Here is a 16999-nt window from a genome sequence, read left to right as displayed (position 1 = left end):
TTTATTCAAATGAGCACAAGCACCAAAAACCTGCTTAATGCCCCAACAGCTGGTTTAAACCTATGTGCTTAGGTGCGTAATACTTCTGAATAGTAAATGTATGTAAACTCTCTAAGCAGTCACACTCAGGTCTAAACCCTTGGGGTGAAGTTAAAGATGCAACTCCCAAACTCCAAGAGCTCCACGCTGCAGAACTGCTCAGTAATAAAAGAAAAGACTTAGAGAGCTGGAAATAATGTAAGGGAGAAAAGGCTGAAATCTGGGGCTCAGCTCTCAGCTCTATGAACTAGGTCACAGTGTGTCCACATTTTTTTTATTATTATTATTTTATTTGACACATTTTTACTACATTTTCACACTTAATCACAAGGACAAAAAATGGCTTTAAATAGTGTTTAAAGAATGCACACAGGGACCAAATACTTCTGTAGAACAACTGTGAACTGTTTACAAATATAGGACAAACATATATAAGGACTTTCTCCACACAGTCCACTGCAAGAGCTCCATGCACAAGAACATGAGGCTAGAGACACGGGGCTGAAATGGTGTAAACTGTTGAAAACAGTGCAAAATAGGGAACACTGGTGTAAAATAGTGAAACTACAGGAGCTTAGAGAGCAGCACGTGGTGGTGGGAGCGTGTTGGTGGTCCAGGAGAAATCTCAGCTCTGTAAAAGTTGTACATTGAGGCGTGAAGTGAGCAGCTTGTAGCAGCCAAGGCGAGAAAGTATGTGAAATGTTCGTCAGTTGGAGCGAGTGCTGTGAGCGTGGTCCTGTGTCCCCTGCCGCAGTGAAAGCGGTTTTCGAGGGTTGTAAAGTGCTCGGAAAACTTTGCTACACACTTATAGAGTAGGTAGAGCAGTAAGGAAGCAGCTGTCGTGCTTTTGCTCTCTTCACAAACAAGTTGAGGAAAACAGCGACTGCGTAACGCTAAACTAGGCGAAGGCTGCTCGCGTCTGTTTCCCCCGCGACGATGCGCCTGCTTGTTTGTTTGTTTACTTGTTTACGCCGCTGCCGTTAGAAGCAGCAACCGAAGACGGAGTGAAAACAAAAGGAGAAGGAGGCGTGCGAAAGGCGACATGTGACAGAGAGCACAGAGAGAAAGAGCTTCGTGAACTTACCGCGGTTGAACGAGGCTGGACGGGTGCGAAAGACTCAAAGTCGTTGCGCGGTAAATATTACAACTACGCTCGGTCACTCTCTCGCTCGCTACGGGGCGAAAAGCGTGCGCCGCGCACACTGTAAACACATATTACTCCGCTCGGGGGACTAACTAACTCGGAGGAGGGAATCTGCACCTTCACGCCACCTCGTTGGCTCTCTCTCCCCGCCTGACGAGAGCGAGATGACACTTTAATGTACCCTGTCGGATAAAAGGTAAAGGAAAAAGAACAGAAGAGAAAAGACGAAAACGTAAAAAGCAACAAAAGTCGCGGATTTAATTTTTTTTATGGTCCAATCCGTGACGTCACATCCACCTGCAGAGTAAACAACCGTGCATTGCCTTCATCTTCCACTTCCAAAATAAAGCCGTGCAGCTTCGTTTCCCCCAGTTTTTCCCCCCGAAAAGGGCTTTGTTTCAAGCGAGAGGACGTTCACACGGCTTGCCTCCTGCTCACTCCGTGCAGAAAGTGTTTAATAAGCCTCTGTTTGAAGTGAAAGTACTTCTTGTTCTGCAGCAAACGTCAACTGACTAATTACAAACGAAATGAAAAGCGTTCCCCCATCCCCCCCCACCTCTCTCCTTTTCTTTTTCTCTCGGCTCTGCCCAATGAAACGTGGGGGAAAAGTTCAGGAGAAGGACAATCCCAGTGTGTGAGGAAGTGAAGAAAGTGAAGGAAAAGTGTCAGACCCTCAGCTTCAGGCTCTAATGTCAAATGCACTTTCCACTTTCCTCACTGTATCTGTGTTGATATGTTTGTTGTGTCTCTTTTTTTAAAGAATACCTAGCATAAATTCACAATCACAATGAATGATTCCTTATATTTACTCTTTAAGACATTTAAGCCCCCCTCCAGTCCCCAGTTAAACCCCTAAAAATCATCTCTGTTCATCAGTACGACGGATTTAAACTTATTTCCAATAGAAAAGTCCACTAATACTTTAAAAGTGGTTAAGATTTAAGTCTGCACCTTCAGGTTTTTTCAGTATGAATGAACATATTCCACGGCAGTTAGTCCCCCCCTGCCCCACAAATTGACAAAATTGGTTTCTTAGGATTGTTACATAAGAAATCATTATGTACTTCTAGTGGAGGAGTGGCTTTATAAAACTTTTTAAAAGTTGTTGTTGTATTTGAGTCCTACACTAAAACATTATTTTAAAAATTATTCATTCCTTCATTCGCTGTCAGGGTCACGATGGATCCAGAGCCTCCCCAGAATCACTGGGCGCAAGTCAAGGACACAGTCTGGAGGGGGCGCCAGTCCTTCGCAGGGCGACACACTGCACTGTTATTTTAAAAACAGTGTTGTTTATTATTACTCGGTTGTTATTCTTTTGTTCTGATGTACATTCAGATTGCACCGTATTTATACGGAAACACAGGTTCCAACCACTAGTTAAGCAAAACTAATATACTCTTGCGAACACTACCCACACTTCTGCTTTTACTGCCCCATCATTCCCACAAGGACTTTAGGCAGGAATACACTGAATTCACAGAACTATCCAGGTGAATTGTTTTGTTGTTTGTTTGCTTGTGTTGTCTTCAGATTATGAATGCCATGTCTTTTGAGACTTAAACACTGTTTACAGCTAACACTCAAAACAAACAGTTAACTTAGTCCAACCTTTCACTTTCATCTTTTATACCAGCTACAGTTACTACACATAGTCACTTTGAATGTGAAACTGTCTGTGCACATTTATCCTGCTAAGTACAGTTAATATAAGTTAATAAAATAAATATAAAAGGGGCAGGCTTACTGCTGTGGACCTCTAGCTGCTCTGTTTCTTTCTAGTCCAGCCTCTACTGTCTCGTGCTTCCTGTTTGTATAGCTAATATTGTATAGAAGATGTTCTGTATAGTCTGTCATCTATTTCATGTATTTACTGTATCCATTTGCATCACTGTCTGTTCCTTTTCTGTGTTAATGTAGTGTTATGTCCTGGAGAATCTATATTTCAATTATTAATCAACACATTTTAGTGCAAAGAGGTCACAATAAAAACATTAAAGGTCTCTTTTTATATGAAAAAATCAAAGAAAATGAATGTTCCATCATATTTCACCTCTTTAACCCAATCTTATTTCCACTGTAGTTTAGTACTAACGCTAAGAATACATGCCACATTTATTGCCAAAGGGTATTTACAGGTCTAAGCAAATGTTAAGTAAGAAACAATGATAAATATCCTTCTGCAGGCTTAAAAAGTCAATTAAATAAAGCCAGTAGATAAAGCTACACTCTTTCTTACCCTGGCTGAATGCCCTTGATCAAGGACTGAAAAGCAGTGTCCACCCACTTAATTGTAAATGATGGTATTTACTAGAGTACTGTGGCTTACACTGGACCCATCCTGGGCATGGAGCTGCAGCACAGGAGCTCTTTCATTGGTAGAGAGCGCCACCCTCTGACTTGAGTGATCATCTACTCCCTGATTAACACAACTGAATGGGCACTCACTGCTTATGTTCTGAACATAACATATTGAGGGTTTAGAATAAATATAAGGCACAATTTATATATATTATTAAATATTATTATTTTTAAAAAATGTTAAATTATTTTTGTTATTATTATTTTCGCAGAGTCCTTCGCAGAGTGGCACACACACTCACACTTTTGAGCCGTTAATCCACCTACCAACAAGTGTTTTTGACGGTGGGAGGAAACACTCCTCACACACAGTCACCCAGAGGAAACCTACACGGACACAGGGAGAACACACCACACTCCTCACAGACAGTCACCCGGAGGAAACCTACACAGACACAGGGAGAACACACCACACTCCTCACAGACAGTCACCCGGAGGAAACCTACACAGACACAGGGAGAACACACCACACTCCTCACAGACAGTCACCCGGAGGAAACCTATGCAGACACAAGGAGAACACACCACACTCCTCACACACAGTCACCCAGAGGAAACCTACACGGACACAGGGAGAACACACCACACTCCTCACAGACAGTCACCCGGAGGAAACCTACGCAGACACAGGGAGAACACACCACACTCCTCACACACAGTCACCCAGAGGAAACCTACACGGACACAGGGAGAACACACCACACTCCTCACAGACAGTCACCCGGAGGAAACCTACGCAGACACAGGGAGAACACACCACACTCCTCACAGACAGTCACCCGGAGGAAACCCACACAGACACAGGGAGAACACACCACACTCCTCACAGACAGTCACCCGGAGCAGGACTCGAAACCACAACCTCCAGGTCCTTGGAGCTCTGTGACTGCGACACCTTCCTGCTGCATTAACTAAATTTACACATCCAATTTTACTGTAGTTTTTTTACAACATTTTACAAAAATAATTGACTGTAAAATGTGCCATCTGTGTTATTTACTTTCTGATCATTGTATGAAAAGTTTGTTGGAGCATGTACTTTTTCATTCTTTGTTAAATTATAGCATTTGCTGCCAATTTTCTATTAAGTGTTTAGACAATTTACACAGCCACGGGCCCCGAGAGCGCTCCATGAACAAACTGATGGCTAGGAGGGTGACATCCGGAGTCGTGGGGCTTCACTGCCCTATATACTGATCCAGAAAAAAAAAAGTTAATGACACAAACTGTAGCCTGCAGGCACGAGAGAGCTGCATCAATCATCCAGCCGCCCTGTTGTGTGTGAGTATAGTCCACTGTGACTCATTTCTTCTGTCCCTTTATCTGCTGTCACTGATATAGACCACGCTGTTTCAGCACGAGAGGAAGAAGGGTATGGGATGTTGGTTTATTAAATCCAGTAGAAAATCACTTATTTTGGTCCTTTAGGAATATTTGGGGGTATAAATAGTGCTGTGTGTTTCGTAAGGCTGTTGTTGGTTAGTGCAGTGGATAACAACACTGCTTTCCATAAAAGAGTCTTGGGTGCCAGTCTCAGCTCAGGGAGCATTACCAACACTATACTGATAATAGTCCTTGGGCAAGACTCTTAAAGCTAGATTCTTGGGCAAGTCTTGGGCAAGACTCCTAAAGCTACATTAGCGGGCATCTGTATCAGCTCTGTATTAATGTGTCTGTCAAAAGTCACAAAAGTCAAACCATGGTGCAAAAGTTTAAGGAGGGAAGGGACATATGATACGATGTGACATGATTGGATACAAATGATTTCCAATTTATTGATAACAGGGTGAAGGCACGGTGGCGCAGCAGGTAGTGTCGCAGTCACACAGCTCCAGGGGATTCCCGCTCCGGGTGACTGTCTGTGAGGAGTTGGTGTGTTCTCCCCGTGTCCGCGTGGGTTTCCTCCGGGTGCTCCGGTTTCCTCCCACAGTCCAAAAACACACGTTGCAGGTGGATTGGCGACTCAAAAGTGTCCGTGGGTGTGAGTGAATGTGTGTGTGTCTGTGTTGCCCTGCGTCCCCTCCAGGGTGTATTCCCGCCTTGCGCCCGATGATTCCAGGTAGGCTCTGCACCCCCCGTGACCCTAAATTGGATAAGCGGTTACAGATAATGGATGGATGGATGGGGTGAAGGGTGTGGGGTTGGCGATAACGGAGAGAATAAAAAAAGAAATCTGATAAACAGAAATAAATAAATAAATCTTATAACACGTTTTACAACACACCCCATAACAACACCCTTACATCATATGAGAAATTCCCTCAATACAATAACCATATTACTGCATGTGCATGTCTAAACAGTTCACTCTTTCCTTTAATTATCCCAACTGACTACGGTATAAAAGAGTTCCCAAACCTACGAGCACTAAGTCTAGACTTTGGTGCTCTAATGTGTCTATTTATGGGCAAAATATTACATTCACCACATTGCACACACAATGGTTCTGACAAAATATCACAAGCTTTCCATTTTTTCACTCTCTGTAAAACCCTCCTCCAGGGTTTGACCTACAGTCTTGGAACAGATTTGTATCAGTCGAAGCAGTCTTTCAGGGAGAGACAACTATAACATGCCCCTACACAATATTGCATCACACTTTGAACCACTGCATTGTAAAAGAAAAGTAAAATCTGATTATTCACCCTGACACATCATAACCCTCAACAATACATTACTGTATCTGTTATCACTGTTACATGGCAATGCATCTATACGTACACTAGGTATTCATATGACATAACCTGCTTAATATTGTGATTATCAATTCTTAAAGGAAATGGATATTCCTGGGTCTTGGGAGACCAGAAATAACCTCCTCTGATTATTTTATTTTATTAATTAATAAGAACATTCTGGTTGCAGCCTGTAAACGTCCTGTTGAAATAAAATGCTATTTTCTGTATTCATCAACAGAGTTAAAAATAAAGAATTAAAGATTCAGTTCCTGATCATTTATATAGAGTCTATCAATCCACAATGTCTGTGAACATGGAAAACATTTTGTGCAGTGTCTTAGGTCACAAGCATTTCAGAATTGCTCCACCTTAAACAAACACAACAAGTGTGGAGAAATACATTTACTGATGAAATATGATGAAAATTAGAATGGAGAAGAAAGAGAACACAGAAAAATGACTAAAGGCCTGTGTTTCTGCTCCTCACACCTCAATCCTGGCTGCCTTGATTTTAAAGTAACCAGAGGCTCATTCTCCATAATTCTCCTTTGAAACTGGCCATTTTGAAGAAGGCTGTTAAGAAAATTGCAGTGTTGTTTGATCCTTGTGGTATTTTAACAGAAGCATGTCTTAGACATTTCATTAAGACCCCAGAACTATTTTCACTTGTGGAATCAGCGATGTAATATGTCCCTTTTAATGGCTCTAATTTTAAAACAAATCATTCAGAATATTCATGCCATTCCTTGTCCAAAATATTTGGGACCCCTGCTGTAAAAAGTCTCAGTATGTGGCATCTTCATGATATATATTCCCTTATATTCACTTTGAAATGATTGGGTGACTCTTCTCCATTCAGCCCCAGAAGGCCACGACCAAATGAATGAAGTGAGATTAAAATCAACTTCCCAATAAAGACGTAAAGGCATGTAATGCGCGGGGAGCCCACTGCTGTTTGAAGACCCTTGGCACTGAGGGCTGTGTAACAGAAAAACAAAGGTGTTATTGTGTGGATGGTGTTGACATCACATGGACGAGGCCTAGCTGATGCCCTGAGGACTGGACCCTGACAAGATAGAGCCCTGCTTTAAAACAAATTAATTGGGGATTACTGGCGGTTATGTAACACCATCTCCATACAGAAGCGGGCTAATTAGCATTCTGTTAATTGGGTAATTAAACTAATGAAAAGCTCTCAGAGTTTCCGAGGGGGAGAAGACTCGCGAGTGATAGCCCTCCCGCTGCTGAAGTCACAGCGAGACTTGAAAAAGGAACAATGGGAACAAGCAGCTGCTTCATGCTCATTAAAGCAGAATTAAAGCATAGCCCACTGGAGGGAACTGGCACCTGCTTTCACTCTTAAAGGAGCACTCCACCCATTTTGTCCATTTCCACATAACTCACTGGTTGTGCTATAAGTAAAGGTTGATCGTAGAGGATGGTACTGACTCAGATTTCTTCACAGTGGTGGTGATAGGAACCAGGCAGTGTTTCTACAAAGATAGAGCATGTTATCTACTCTCCACAACCATCAGTCGGCCTACAGGTGTCTTAAAGGTGATGTTCACGATTGTTTTATACATTTCAGAGAATGGTTCCTCACCATATGCTAGCTCTCTGGTCTGTTTGTGCCCCGGAAAAAAGCCCTGGTGTTTTTATGCATCAGTGGCTCTGTAAATAGGAAATGTGGAGAGACATGCAAACATTGAAAAGCATGACTAGGGCTAAGGATGTTGCTTTATTCCTGCTCCATACGTGGGTAATACTGACTCATTCTTGCTGTTTCAGACGTATTAATTAAGGTGGAACTACTCTGACTTAGACCACAGACTTTCGATGAAAGTAAACACAGAGCAAAAGTGCTACAAAACTAAACATGCTAAGTTACAAATGGGTTTCTGCTGTATTTATAACACTGAATAAAAACTCACAGACAAGTTAAACGTAAAGGGACAGTCGGCGTCTGACTCAAAAACACCATTCCACCTTAAAAAATGCAGAGCTTCTGAATGAACACAAACAGAAGAGAAGTTTTTTTTGTTTTTGTTTTTTTGCAGTGTGAACAGCAGTTCTCCAGAACCATCTATGTTTCCTTTAACTTTAGTGGGGATGATGTATTGGATAACACCACTACCATCCCCAGAATTGACTACAGTTCAATTCCCAGCTTGGGCAGGAACACCACAGTATTCCTGTGTATATTAAAATGAAACTTTGTAAATTTCCCCTGAAAGCTGCACTTCATAGAAAACACTAACATAATAATACACTTGTAAATATATTGTATGCTAGTTACCTTACGAAGGACTAGCGCCCCCTGCAGGGTGTGTCCATGCCTTACGCCCAGTAATTCCGTGTCGGCTGAATGAATGAATGTATGCTGTTTTTTGGGTGTAATAAATCACAGATTGCTCCTTTATACATAAACCTATGCCTAGACTCATCATATGTGCTAATCATCCCCAGTGATCAGACTGGACAGCAGCCCCCCTACTTCACAAACATGGAGGATGTTTAGGCAGATTCTGTCCCTGCAGTAGAGCAGTCATTTTAACGTGTGTGTGGTGTTCTGAGTGTGCTCTGCTCTCATTCCCTCTCCCTGCTGTTCACTGTCTAACAGCTGTAATGAGTATCAACAACTCTCTCCATCTGTAAACAAGTGTTTTGGCTGGAAAACCGAGTGTGCTCTTCACTCCCCTGAGTGGGGTCTTACATGAAGTGGCACCCTTTATGAGTGGAGTACGGCTCTTAAACACAGGATACAGTATTTGAGCACATTGGGTCCTCCGCATAATACAAATAAAACATTCCCATGTTTTCCATTTATCACTCATGAGGGTCATCATTCAATAATCACAACTGGACAGTGTTTTCAAGAGTATGTTCTTAATTAGAAACCGAAAAAGCATCCCTGGCCATATTGTACGGCTTTTGCTCAAGTGAACACAGTTCTGGGTCTGAAAATGCTCAAAATACCACAAGGATCAAACCCCACAGCAGCGTTCTCCCCGTATAAACAGCCCTCTTCAGAAAGGCAGGTTTCAGCACCTGTTTCTATGATAATGATATGATATGATAATGATAATGAGCCGCTCTCTGTTCACCCCGACCCCGAGCGCACAACAGTGAGGAGCGAGGAGCAGAAGCTCTGGTTTTTAGCTTTTTTCGCTCAGTTCTCTATCATCCCTGTTCTTGTTTTCTCCACTTTTACTCAGTGCTCTTATTCCTCCACGCTCGTTTTGTCTATTTTGCTTCGTTTAACCTTGTCTTTGTGCTCTGACATAAACAGCACTGTGAACTGAGAGACTGATAAGGGGGTGGGACAATCATAAAATGTTTGCGTGTACAAGTTTAAAGGGCCGGAGAGAGCTGAAGAAAGGAGCAAGAGAAACAGACTTTGGGATGAGCAAAAAGGCTGTTCATTTTCAGAGACAAACTCCTCATGAGTCTGAGGTGTTGTGTTTACTAAGGTGTAGTGTTTATCACAAGTGTAATGTATTGTTATAGTAATTTAATTCATGTCAGTATTAATGTTTACAATAGATGTGATGTCAAAACTTTGCTGAGCTTTGCTGCTCATCCAAGAGTTAAAGGCACACTGCAGAAAAGAAATCTGTAAAATATACGATAAAAAACGGGCAGCTGTGGTTGCCAGAATTTCACTGTAAAATATAAGTTTTTGGCAATCATTAATTTTACATTTAAGAACTGTTTTGTTTACAATACTTTTCTGTAAAAAAAAAAAACAGATATACACCGTAAAAAGCCATAGTATTTACATAAAAAAACAAAGAAACATTGTTTTGCCTTAAAATGTACATGTAAATTGTGTAACAAATGAGAGAATGGAGACAGTATAGCCATATTTAGATACAGCCAAACCACATCCTATATTCAGCCTTTAAAAGGAGATACTGCTGAAAAGAACAAAGAAATGTACGGTATCTGCGCACCACACTCCACTTCAGCACTCCCAAAAAGTCTCAAAGACAGAAAAAATACTAAGAAGCTCTGAAAATCACAGAAAATATTAAGAAGCAAGGCATGCTGGGATGAGTCTCAGCTCCTCCCAGTCTTTGGACACTTGTACTTTCCCTAATGATTTGTGAGTTTAACAGTGAAATAATGTATTTTTTTTACAGTAATTAGTAATTAGTATTTTGGCTGATAAAAGTATTTACAGTATTTCACTGTTTCAGAAACTCTTTTTGACCATTTTAGAGTTTACAGTCATTTACTGTCATAGTTTTACAGTTTTCCACCACAAAATTCACAGACTTATTTTACAGTGTGTCCAAATAGATCTAGTCTCACTTTACTGCAGTGACAGCTTCTATTCTGTTGGGAAGTGCTATACACAGGATGTTGGAACATTTTTGAGGCTTTTATGGCATTAAGCAATGAGACAGTTAGTGAGGCCACTTACTGTAAATAGCTCCCTCACCTCAGAGAGCACAGTTCCACAGATCCACAGCCCAATGCTGGGGCTTTAAAACCCTCTAGCCCATGGTCATTATTTAGCATAGTGACCTTTTGCTCCAGTGCCCCATTTTATTTCATACTTTACTATAGTTAGCTGTGTCAGAAATGGGTTTACCTTAAAGCAGCTTCTAGTGGGAATCCATTCATTAAAGGGGTGGGGGGTAGTGGGGTGAAGCCAAAACATTTGGACGTGCTGCTGTGCTCTCCAGTTCCTGTATTTTATTCCTGGATGCTGCTGTATGTGAACACTAGAGTGCGCACTTTATCAAGGCTCCCCTTTCATGTTATCAAGAGCATCCTCAGATCTAAGAAGAGTTTTAAAAAAGAGCTCTCATAAAAGTTGATATATCGCATCTGAAAGATGATGAAAAGAAAGATTCACCACAGGAAACAGTGAAGCTTTTTTTTTTTTTACGGTGGATTACAGAATGACTTCGGGGACCTGGTGATGCCTCTGAAACTGCATTATAGTATATCACACCCAAAGTAAAATATCCTCTATTCAATTATAACAGTAAAGCCTCCTCCTATTTTCTACACTCACTGCCCATTTCATTGTAGTCCTACAATTACAGACTTCCACACTTAATACACCGCTTTAATGTCCAGGACCCCAAATACAACTATAGAGCATGGACAGAAAAGGTTCTATTGTTGTGGGTCGCACCACAGGCCTGAAAAACCATGTTTAGTTCCTGTGTATTCAGGTTAGAATGATTTTACCCTTGAACTGACTCAAGTCAGTCAAAAGCCATGATTCTGTGTTCATTTGTAAAATAGACTCTGTAACTGAAAAACCTTTATGAATTAAGCTGCTTCTGTCATTTATACCACTGCTACTTGATGCAGCCATTATAAAAACGTCCCCAGTGCCACTGTGACTCAGAGTGAAGGCTTAATCAGCTCAGGTGCAGAGCAGGTAGTGTGCACGGATGCAGACTTAGCATCTTCTACTTTGTGAAAGTAAGTGGCCCAGCAGAAGAAGTTAATAAGCTGGACACCTTGCCTTTACTTGCTCTCATTCTCCTCCTTTAACGCAGTTTTAAAAAGCATTAGATGATTCTGGAGAACTCCTGTTCCCACAGCAAAACAACACACAGTCTCCCCCGCCTTTTGTGTTCATTCAGAACCTCCACAACTTTTAAAGTGGAACAGTAAGTTTGAGTAAGAGACCTACTAATTAAACTTGCCTGTGAGTTATTATTCACGGTTTAAATTACCACAGAAACTCATTTGTTAGTTGTTTAGTTTCGTTGCACTTTCCATTGGTGTTTACTTTCATGAAGATGGCAATCTCCTGAATTTGGAATCAGTTCCACATTAAGTAATGTAACAGTAACAGCTGAAATACATAAGTCACCCACAAATTGAGCAGGAATAGATCAACATTCTCAGCTCTTTTCATACTTTACAACGTTCTGAGTTCTCTCCACTGTGTGTCACTGTGGGTCTGTCCCAAAACCTAGTGAGCTGTCTACATAGAGAGCATTTTCATAGTGTGTGCACTCCTGACACTTGGGAGTGTCCCAACTCTTAGATATATTAAATATGCTTCCTACAGAGAAACCTTAATCTGGCTGAATTTTCAGGCAGCATTGAACCATTCCTCAGCTGCTACGGCAATCCCATGATGCAATGCAAGCACAACACCTGTGTATTCCTTCTTCCAGAGCAAAACTAGTTGAAATTGTGATTAAAACGGGAAGAGGAGAATCCATGGCGCTGACACACAGAGGCAACAGTAACGTGGAGAGCGCTGGAATCTCTAACTAGAGCATCTGTTTGCCTTTTGAGGGCAGACGTAGTACACTGCATAATTAAACAGCTGCCTACATGGTCAGAGCCTAGTTAGGCACCTCACTAGGTTTGGGACAGACATTTTGTTAGGGAGCTCCTGAGCCAGTTTGGACAGAGACATTTAATTTGATTCCCTTTTACAGAGCCAGGGCTGCATACAAACACTGGACCTTTTTCATTGCGGAAACAGACAGTAGAGCTAACTAATGGTGAGGAAACATTCTCTGAATTTTATAAAAAGTGTACTGAATTTGAGACCTTCTTTTAAAGAATGACTGAATTGACAGAGCCATTTTTTTGTGGTTAATATACATTTGTGTCTGGTGCTGACACGACTTGTTTAATCTCCTTTAAAAAGCACTAACCCATAGAATAAGCTGCTCTGTAGTAGTTGCACATAAGTCTAAGGCAGGGGTGGGCAATCTTATCCGCAAAGGGCCGGTGTGGCTGCTGGATTTAAGTCCATTCAGGCTCAAGCACACCTGATTTCACTCCTTTAATTAGTTGGCTTGAGTAAAACAAATGATCATGTGACCTCCTAGTTGGTTGGAACAAAAACCAGCAGCCACACCGGCCCTTTGTGGATAAGATTGCCCACCCCTGGTCTAAGGTGACCATGCCCAGGGCGGCACACACTCACACATTCACTCACACCTACAGACACTTTTGAGTCGCCAATCCACCTACCAACGTGTGTTTTTGGACTGTGAGAGGAATCCGGAGGAAACCCACGCAGACACAGGGAGAACACACCACACTCCTCACAGACAGTCACCTGGAGGAAACCCATGCAGACAGAGGGTGAACACACCACACCCATCACAGATAGTCACCCGGATCGGGACTTGGACCAACAACCTCCAAGTCCAAGGAGCTGTGACAGTGGCACTAACCTGCAGCGCTTACCACAGATAATGTTTCCACAAAATGTATTCTTCAATACACTTTGAATAAATTCATATAAAATACAGGTACTTATATAGTCATTTTAATATAATTACAAACATGGAATGTATTATACAGTTCAGAGTGTATATAGTATGATAAAATACTACCTGTTATGTACTTTCAGAATTAATTTTTGCTCAATAAATAGCTAGTCCCCCATTAATCCATTAAAAGGAAATGACACTGTACACTTTATACAATCCCCTGTGTTTATATCCACACATATCCCTCAGAGGAAATAGTCCTGGGACTTGTTTGGTGGCAGACACTGTGATTTGCCGTCTACTGTAGTGATACACGCCAGGTTTGGTAAACACGGACACGTGTGGTGGAGCCTCTTCCCATTGAATGGAACCTGCAGACAACAACCAAACACAGTAATAAATAATAATCAGTAATAAACAACAGATCAGATTCTTCTTGTGTAACAATCAAAATGTATTGTAGAGATCTGGAAGTTAACTAATGAGTTACAGTGACCGCCACTAACAAAAAAGGGTCACTTTTTAGATCTACAATTACAGACGGTAGTCCGTATGTTGTTCTGCATACTTTATTCACCCATTTTTACTGTGTATCTGATCCACTTGTATCAGCACAACACACACTAACACAGCACCACCACAATGTCACTGTCACTGCAGCACTGAAAATGATCCCCCATCCAAATCGTACCTGCCCTGTGGGGGTCCTCTGCATTGAACAATGTGAAAGATAAGAATTATTAACCAATAATTAGACTTGGTTTATATTGCTCATTGCTTATATTGGTATTATCTTGCATAGTGCAATTTCTGTGGTGCTGAGCCCTGAGTAGCAACAACAGAGGCTCCCTTCTCCCTGCTGCAGGTCAGTGAAGCACTGTAATTGTTTTGAAGCTGTAATTTTAAGGGAAAATGTTACATGGCATTCCTTTAATACAATTGTTCTTCTTTTCAATGCTGTTATTTTATGTTTCTTTTCTGCTCCATTGGAGTAGTAGAGTGAGCTGTAAATGGTCAGTAGAACATTTATTCAACCTCATTCATTGCCTGATACCGCTTATCCAGTTCAGGGTCGCGGTGGGTCGAGAGTTGACCTGGAATCACTGGGCACATGGTGGGAACACACACTGGAGGGGGTGCAGGGTGACACTCACACATTCACTAGACACTTTTGAGTCGCCAATCCACCTACCAATGTGTGTTTTTGGATCGTGGGAGGAAAGCGGAGCACCAGGAAGAAGCCCACGCAGACACAGGGAGAACACACCACACTCCTCACAGACAGTCACCCAGAGGAAACCCTCACGGACCCAGGGAGAACACACCACACTCCTCACAGACAATCACCCGGAGCGGGACTTGAACCCACAACTTTCAAATCCCTGAAGCTGTTTGACTGCAACACTACCTGCTGCACCACCATGCTGCTCCTCAGTGGAACATGTAAATAACAAAATATTTACAGAAAACAGGAAAATCACAGAAAGAAAAACAAGGAAAATAACAAGTGTTTCTACCTTGTGGCTCATGGGGTGGCACTCCTCTCCCTCAAGACCCATCGGTGTACACATCCGAAGACTCCGAATCCACAGACTGACCGCACAGCACATAGCCCCACCACACTGAGTGTCTTTCTCACAGGACTACCCACACCCACACACAAACACACACACCCACACACACACATTTATTAATTGATGTATAATATTATTCATTATTACTATTAGAAACAGTATATTCTGTTGCTGCTCAGTTTGTGTTGGTCATCCTTTAGTCCTACATCATCAGATCACACCACCACCACCACCACCACGTCAGTGTCACTGCAGCGCTGAGAACGATCCACCACCCAAATCATACCTGCTCTGTGGGGGTCCTGACCATTGAAGAAATGGGTTAAATGAGGCTACTAAGTATGCGGCATAACAGATGGTCTATAGCCTGTAAATGTAAAACTATTTCCCTTAATCAGAACCAAAACTTTAATCAAGAATATAGATTTACTACAGAAAACATTATTAATCCCCAAAGGGAAATTAGTGTCTTATTTACTGTGTCACCACTTTAAATATGAGACTAACAGAAGACATATCAATGAGTACAGAATATAATAAAATGTAGATCATATTTAAGTGCATCTGCATATGACAATAATTACTTTAAGGTGCAGAACACACAAACCCTTGTATGTCTTATATTACTGTTTTGTGACAAAGTGCAAGTGCTTAGTTTTTTACTTCTGGGAAAATAAATTGAAACACAAATTGTCCAAATTAAAGTGGAATACATTTTTCCATTTAATGTAAATAAGCAAAATATTAAATATATATTAAATTATTAATTATTATACAATAAAATATAATTTATTCCTCTCCTAAATTTACCATTTCTGAGATACAAAGTTTTATGGTCTGGCAAAACACCCAAGAGCACATAAGTGAGCGATGAACCTAATGACACAGTAAAGCTGAATTGTTTTAAAGAATGACTCAGTAAAAACACATCTAAAACCTCTTAAAATTTTAACTGTCTGTTATTGTACTGTTCTATACATCTGTAATGGTGTTACATGGTATATATATATATATATATATAAAATTCCAATGTATTATATTAAATGTATGTCTGCAAAGCTCATGTTTTTAAACAACGCTAATAAATCAATGTAAATAATCCAGTTTATTCTCATAGGTCAAGCCTGACCACTGACCCCTGGTGCATTCCAGCATACTCACCCCTGTGATGACTGCACAAGAGCCATACGACACTAAAAGCAGGCAGAAGAACAGAGGGAAGGTGGACGTCATGGCGCACAGACACTGGCTTCCTGCTCAGATTTCTCTCCAAGTACAAAAATGATGTGGAGTTAAAAAATATCCAGTAGTTTTGAAGTGTTTTCTCAGGGCTCAGTGAAATGGAAGTGGGAAGTGACAGCGTGTGAATGCAGGTGACCTCCAACTGTGAAGATGAAGGAAGAGTGACTTATAAGCACTGCCCCCCATTCAAACTTAACATGACTCACTCAAGTCTCTATGTCCACTTTAAGCACGAGGGTTTGGAGAAGGAGTGATTTCTTGCCATAGATCATCAGTTTTTTTTTTTTTTTTGCCACGCTGACGTAAAAAAGTAATGCACAAAAAATCCGTGCATGCTTTTGAAGTCATTTTATGTGTGGTTTTTCAACCCAAAATTGATTGCAGAACCTTGCTGTTGACCACCCCTCCACCCCACCATTTCATCAAGGCCAAGATATTTATTTCACCCACAATGCATTCCACAAAATCTCTGAAAAAAAAAAAAACATTTGAAAAGAAAAAACACCCACTCCAGGGGTCCCTCTCGAATATTTTCATCCAGGCTGAATATCTCAGTATCGGGTCACGGAGGATGAGAATCCACATCAATGTAGAAACGTCAATTGAAAAACGCAATGGTGGAAATGAAATCAAAAGAAGCCGGGGTCCGTCAGTGCCAGTACGACATTTTCAGCAGCAGTGTCCTTGAGTGTTAACAAGAAAGACCACCACTGAACACAAAATGTTCACTTGTGCACTGCAAGGGTCCA

At 41.4% G+C, this 16999-nt stretch overlaps 2 protein-coding genes across 6 annotated transcripts in view; both read right to left on the bottom strand.

The window, feature by feature from the left end:
• foxp1b (forkhead box P1b) overlaps window positions 1–1546 on the bottom strand; it is a 264654-nt gene extending 263108 nt beyond the window's left edge. For all 5 annotated transcript variants that reach the window (XM_066662601.1, XM_066662598.1, XM_066662603.1 and 2 more), the window contains exon 1: window positions 1124–1546. The gene's annotated coding sequence lies outside the window, so the exon portion shown is untranslated. The remainder of the gene's footprint in view (window positions 1–1123) is intronic.
• An 11944-nt stretch (window positions 1547–13490) lies between these two features.
• On the bottom strand, window positions 13491–16436 carry prok2 (prokineticin 2). Its single transcript, XM_066666217.1, has 3 exons — window positions 16170–16436; window positions 14952–15077; window positions 13491–13805 (listed from the first exon to the last, which is right to left on the bottom strand). Exons 1-3 carry the CDS (start codon window positions 16239–16241, stop codon window positions 13680–13682), a joined length of 324 nt encoding a protein of 107 aa, XP_066522314.1. The 5' UTR covers window positions 16242–16436; the 3' UTR covers window positions 13491–13679.
• Window positions 16437–16999: the final 563 nt, after the last annotated feature.

Source organism: Hoplias malabaricus, chromosome 3 (assembly GCF_029633855.1).
Source record: "Hoplias malabaricus isolate fHopMal1 chromosome 3, fHopMal1.hap1, whole genome shotgun sequence".
NCBI classification, from domain to species: domain Eukaryota; kingdom Metazoa; phylum Chordata; class Actinopteri; order Characiformes; family Erythrinidae; genus Hoplias; species Hoplias malabaricus.
This window is presented reverse-complemented; position numbering and strand designations above follow the sequence as displayed.

Excerpts from the sequence above, each read along its gene's own strand:
- prok2 (XM_066666217.1), bottom strand. The coding sequence starts at position 16,241 with ATGACGTCCACCTTCCCTCTGTTCTTCTGCCTGCTTTTAGTGTCGTAT. Across the intron at positions 15,078-16,169 it reads CTTGTGCAGTCATCACAGGG|TCCTGTGAGAAAGACACTCA; the intron begins GTGAGTATGCTG and ends GGGTGTGGGTAG. Across the intron at positions 13,806-14,951 it reads GCCACCCCATGAGCCACAAG|GTTCCATTCAATGGGAAGAG; the intron begins GTAGAAACACTT and ends TGTTGTCTGCAG.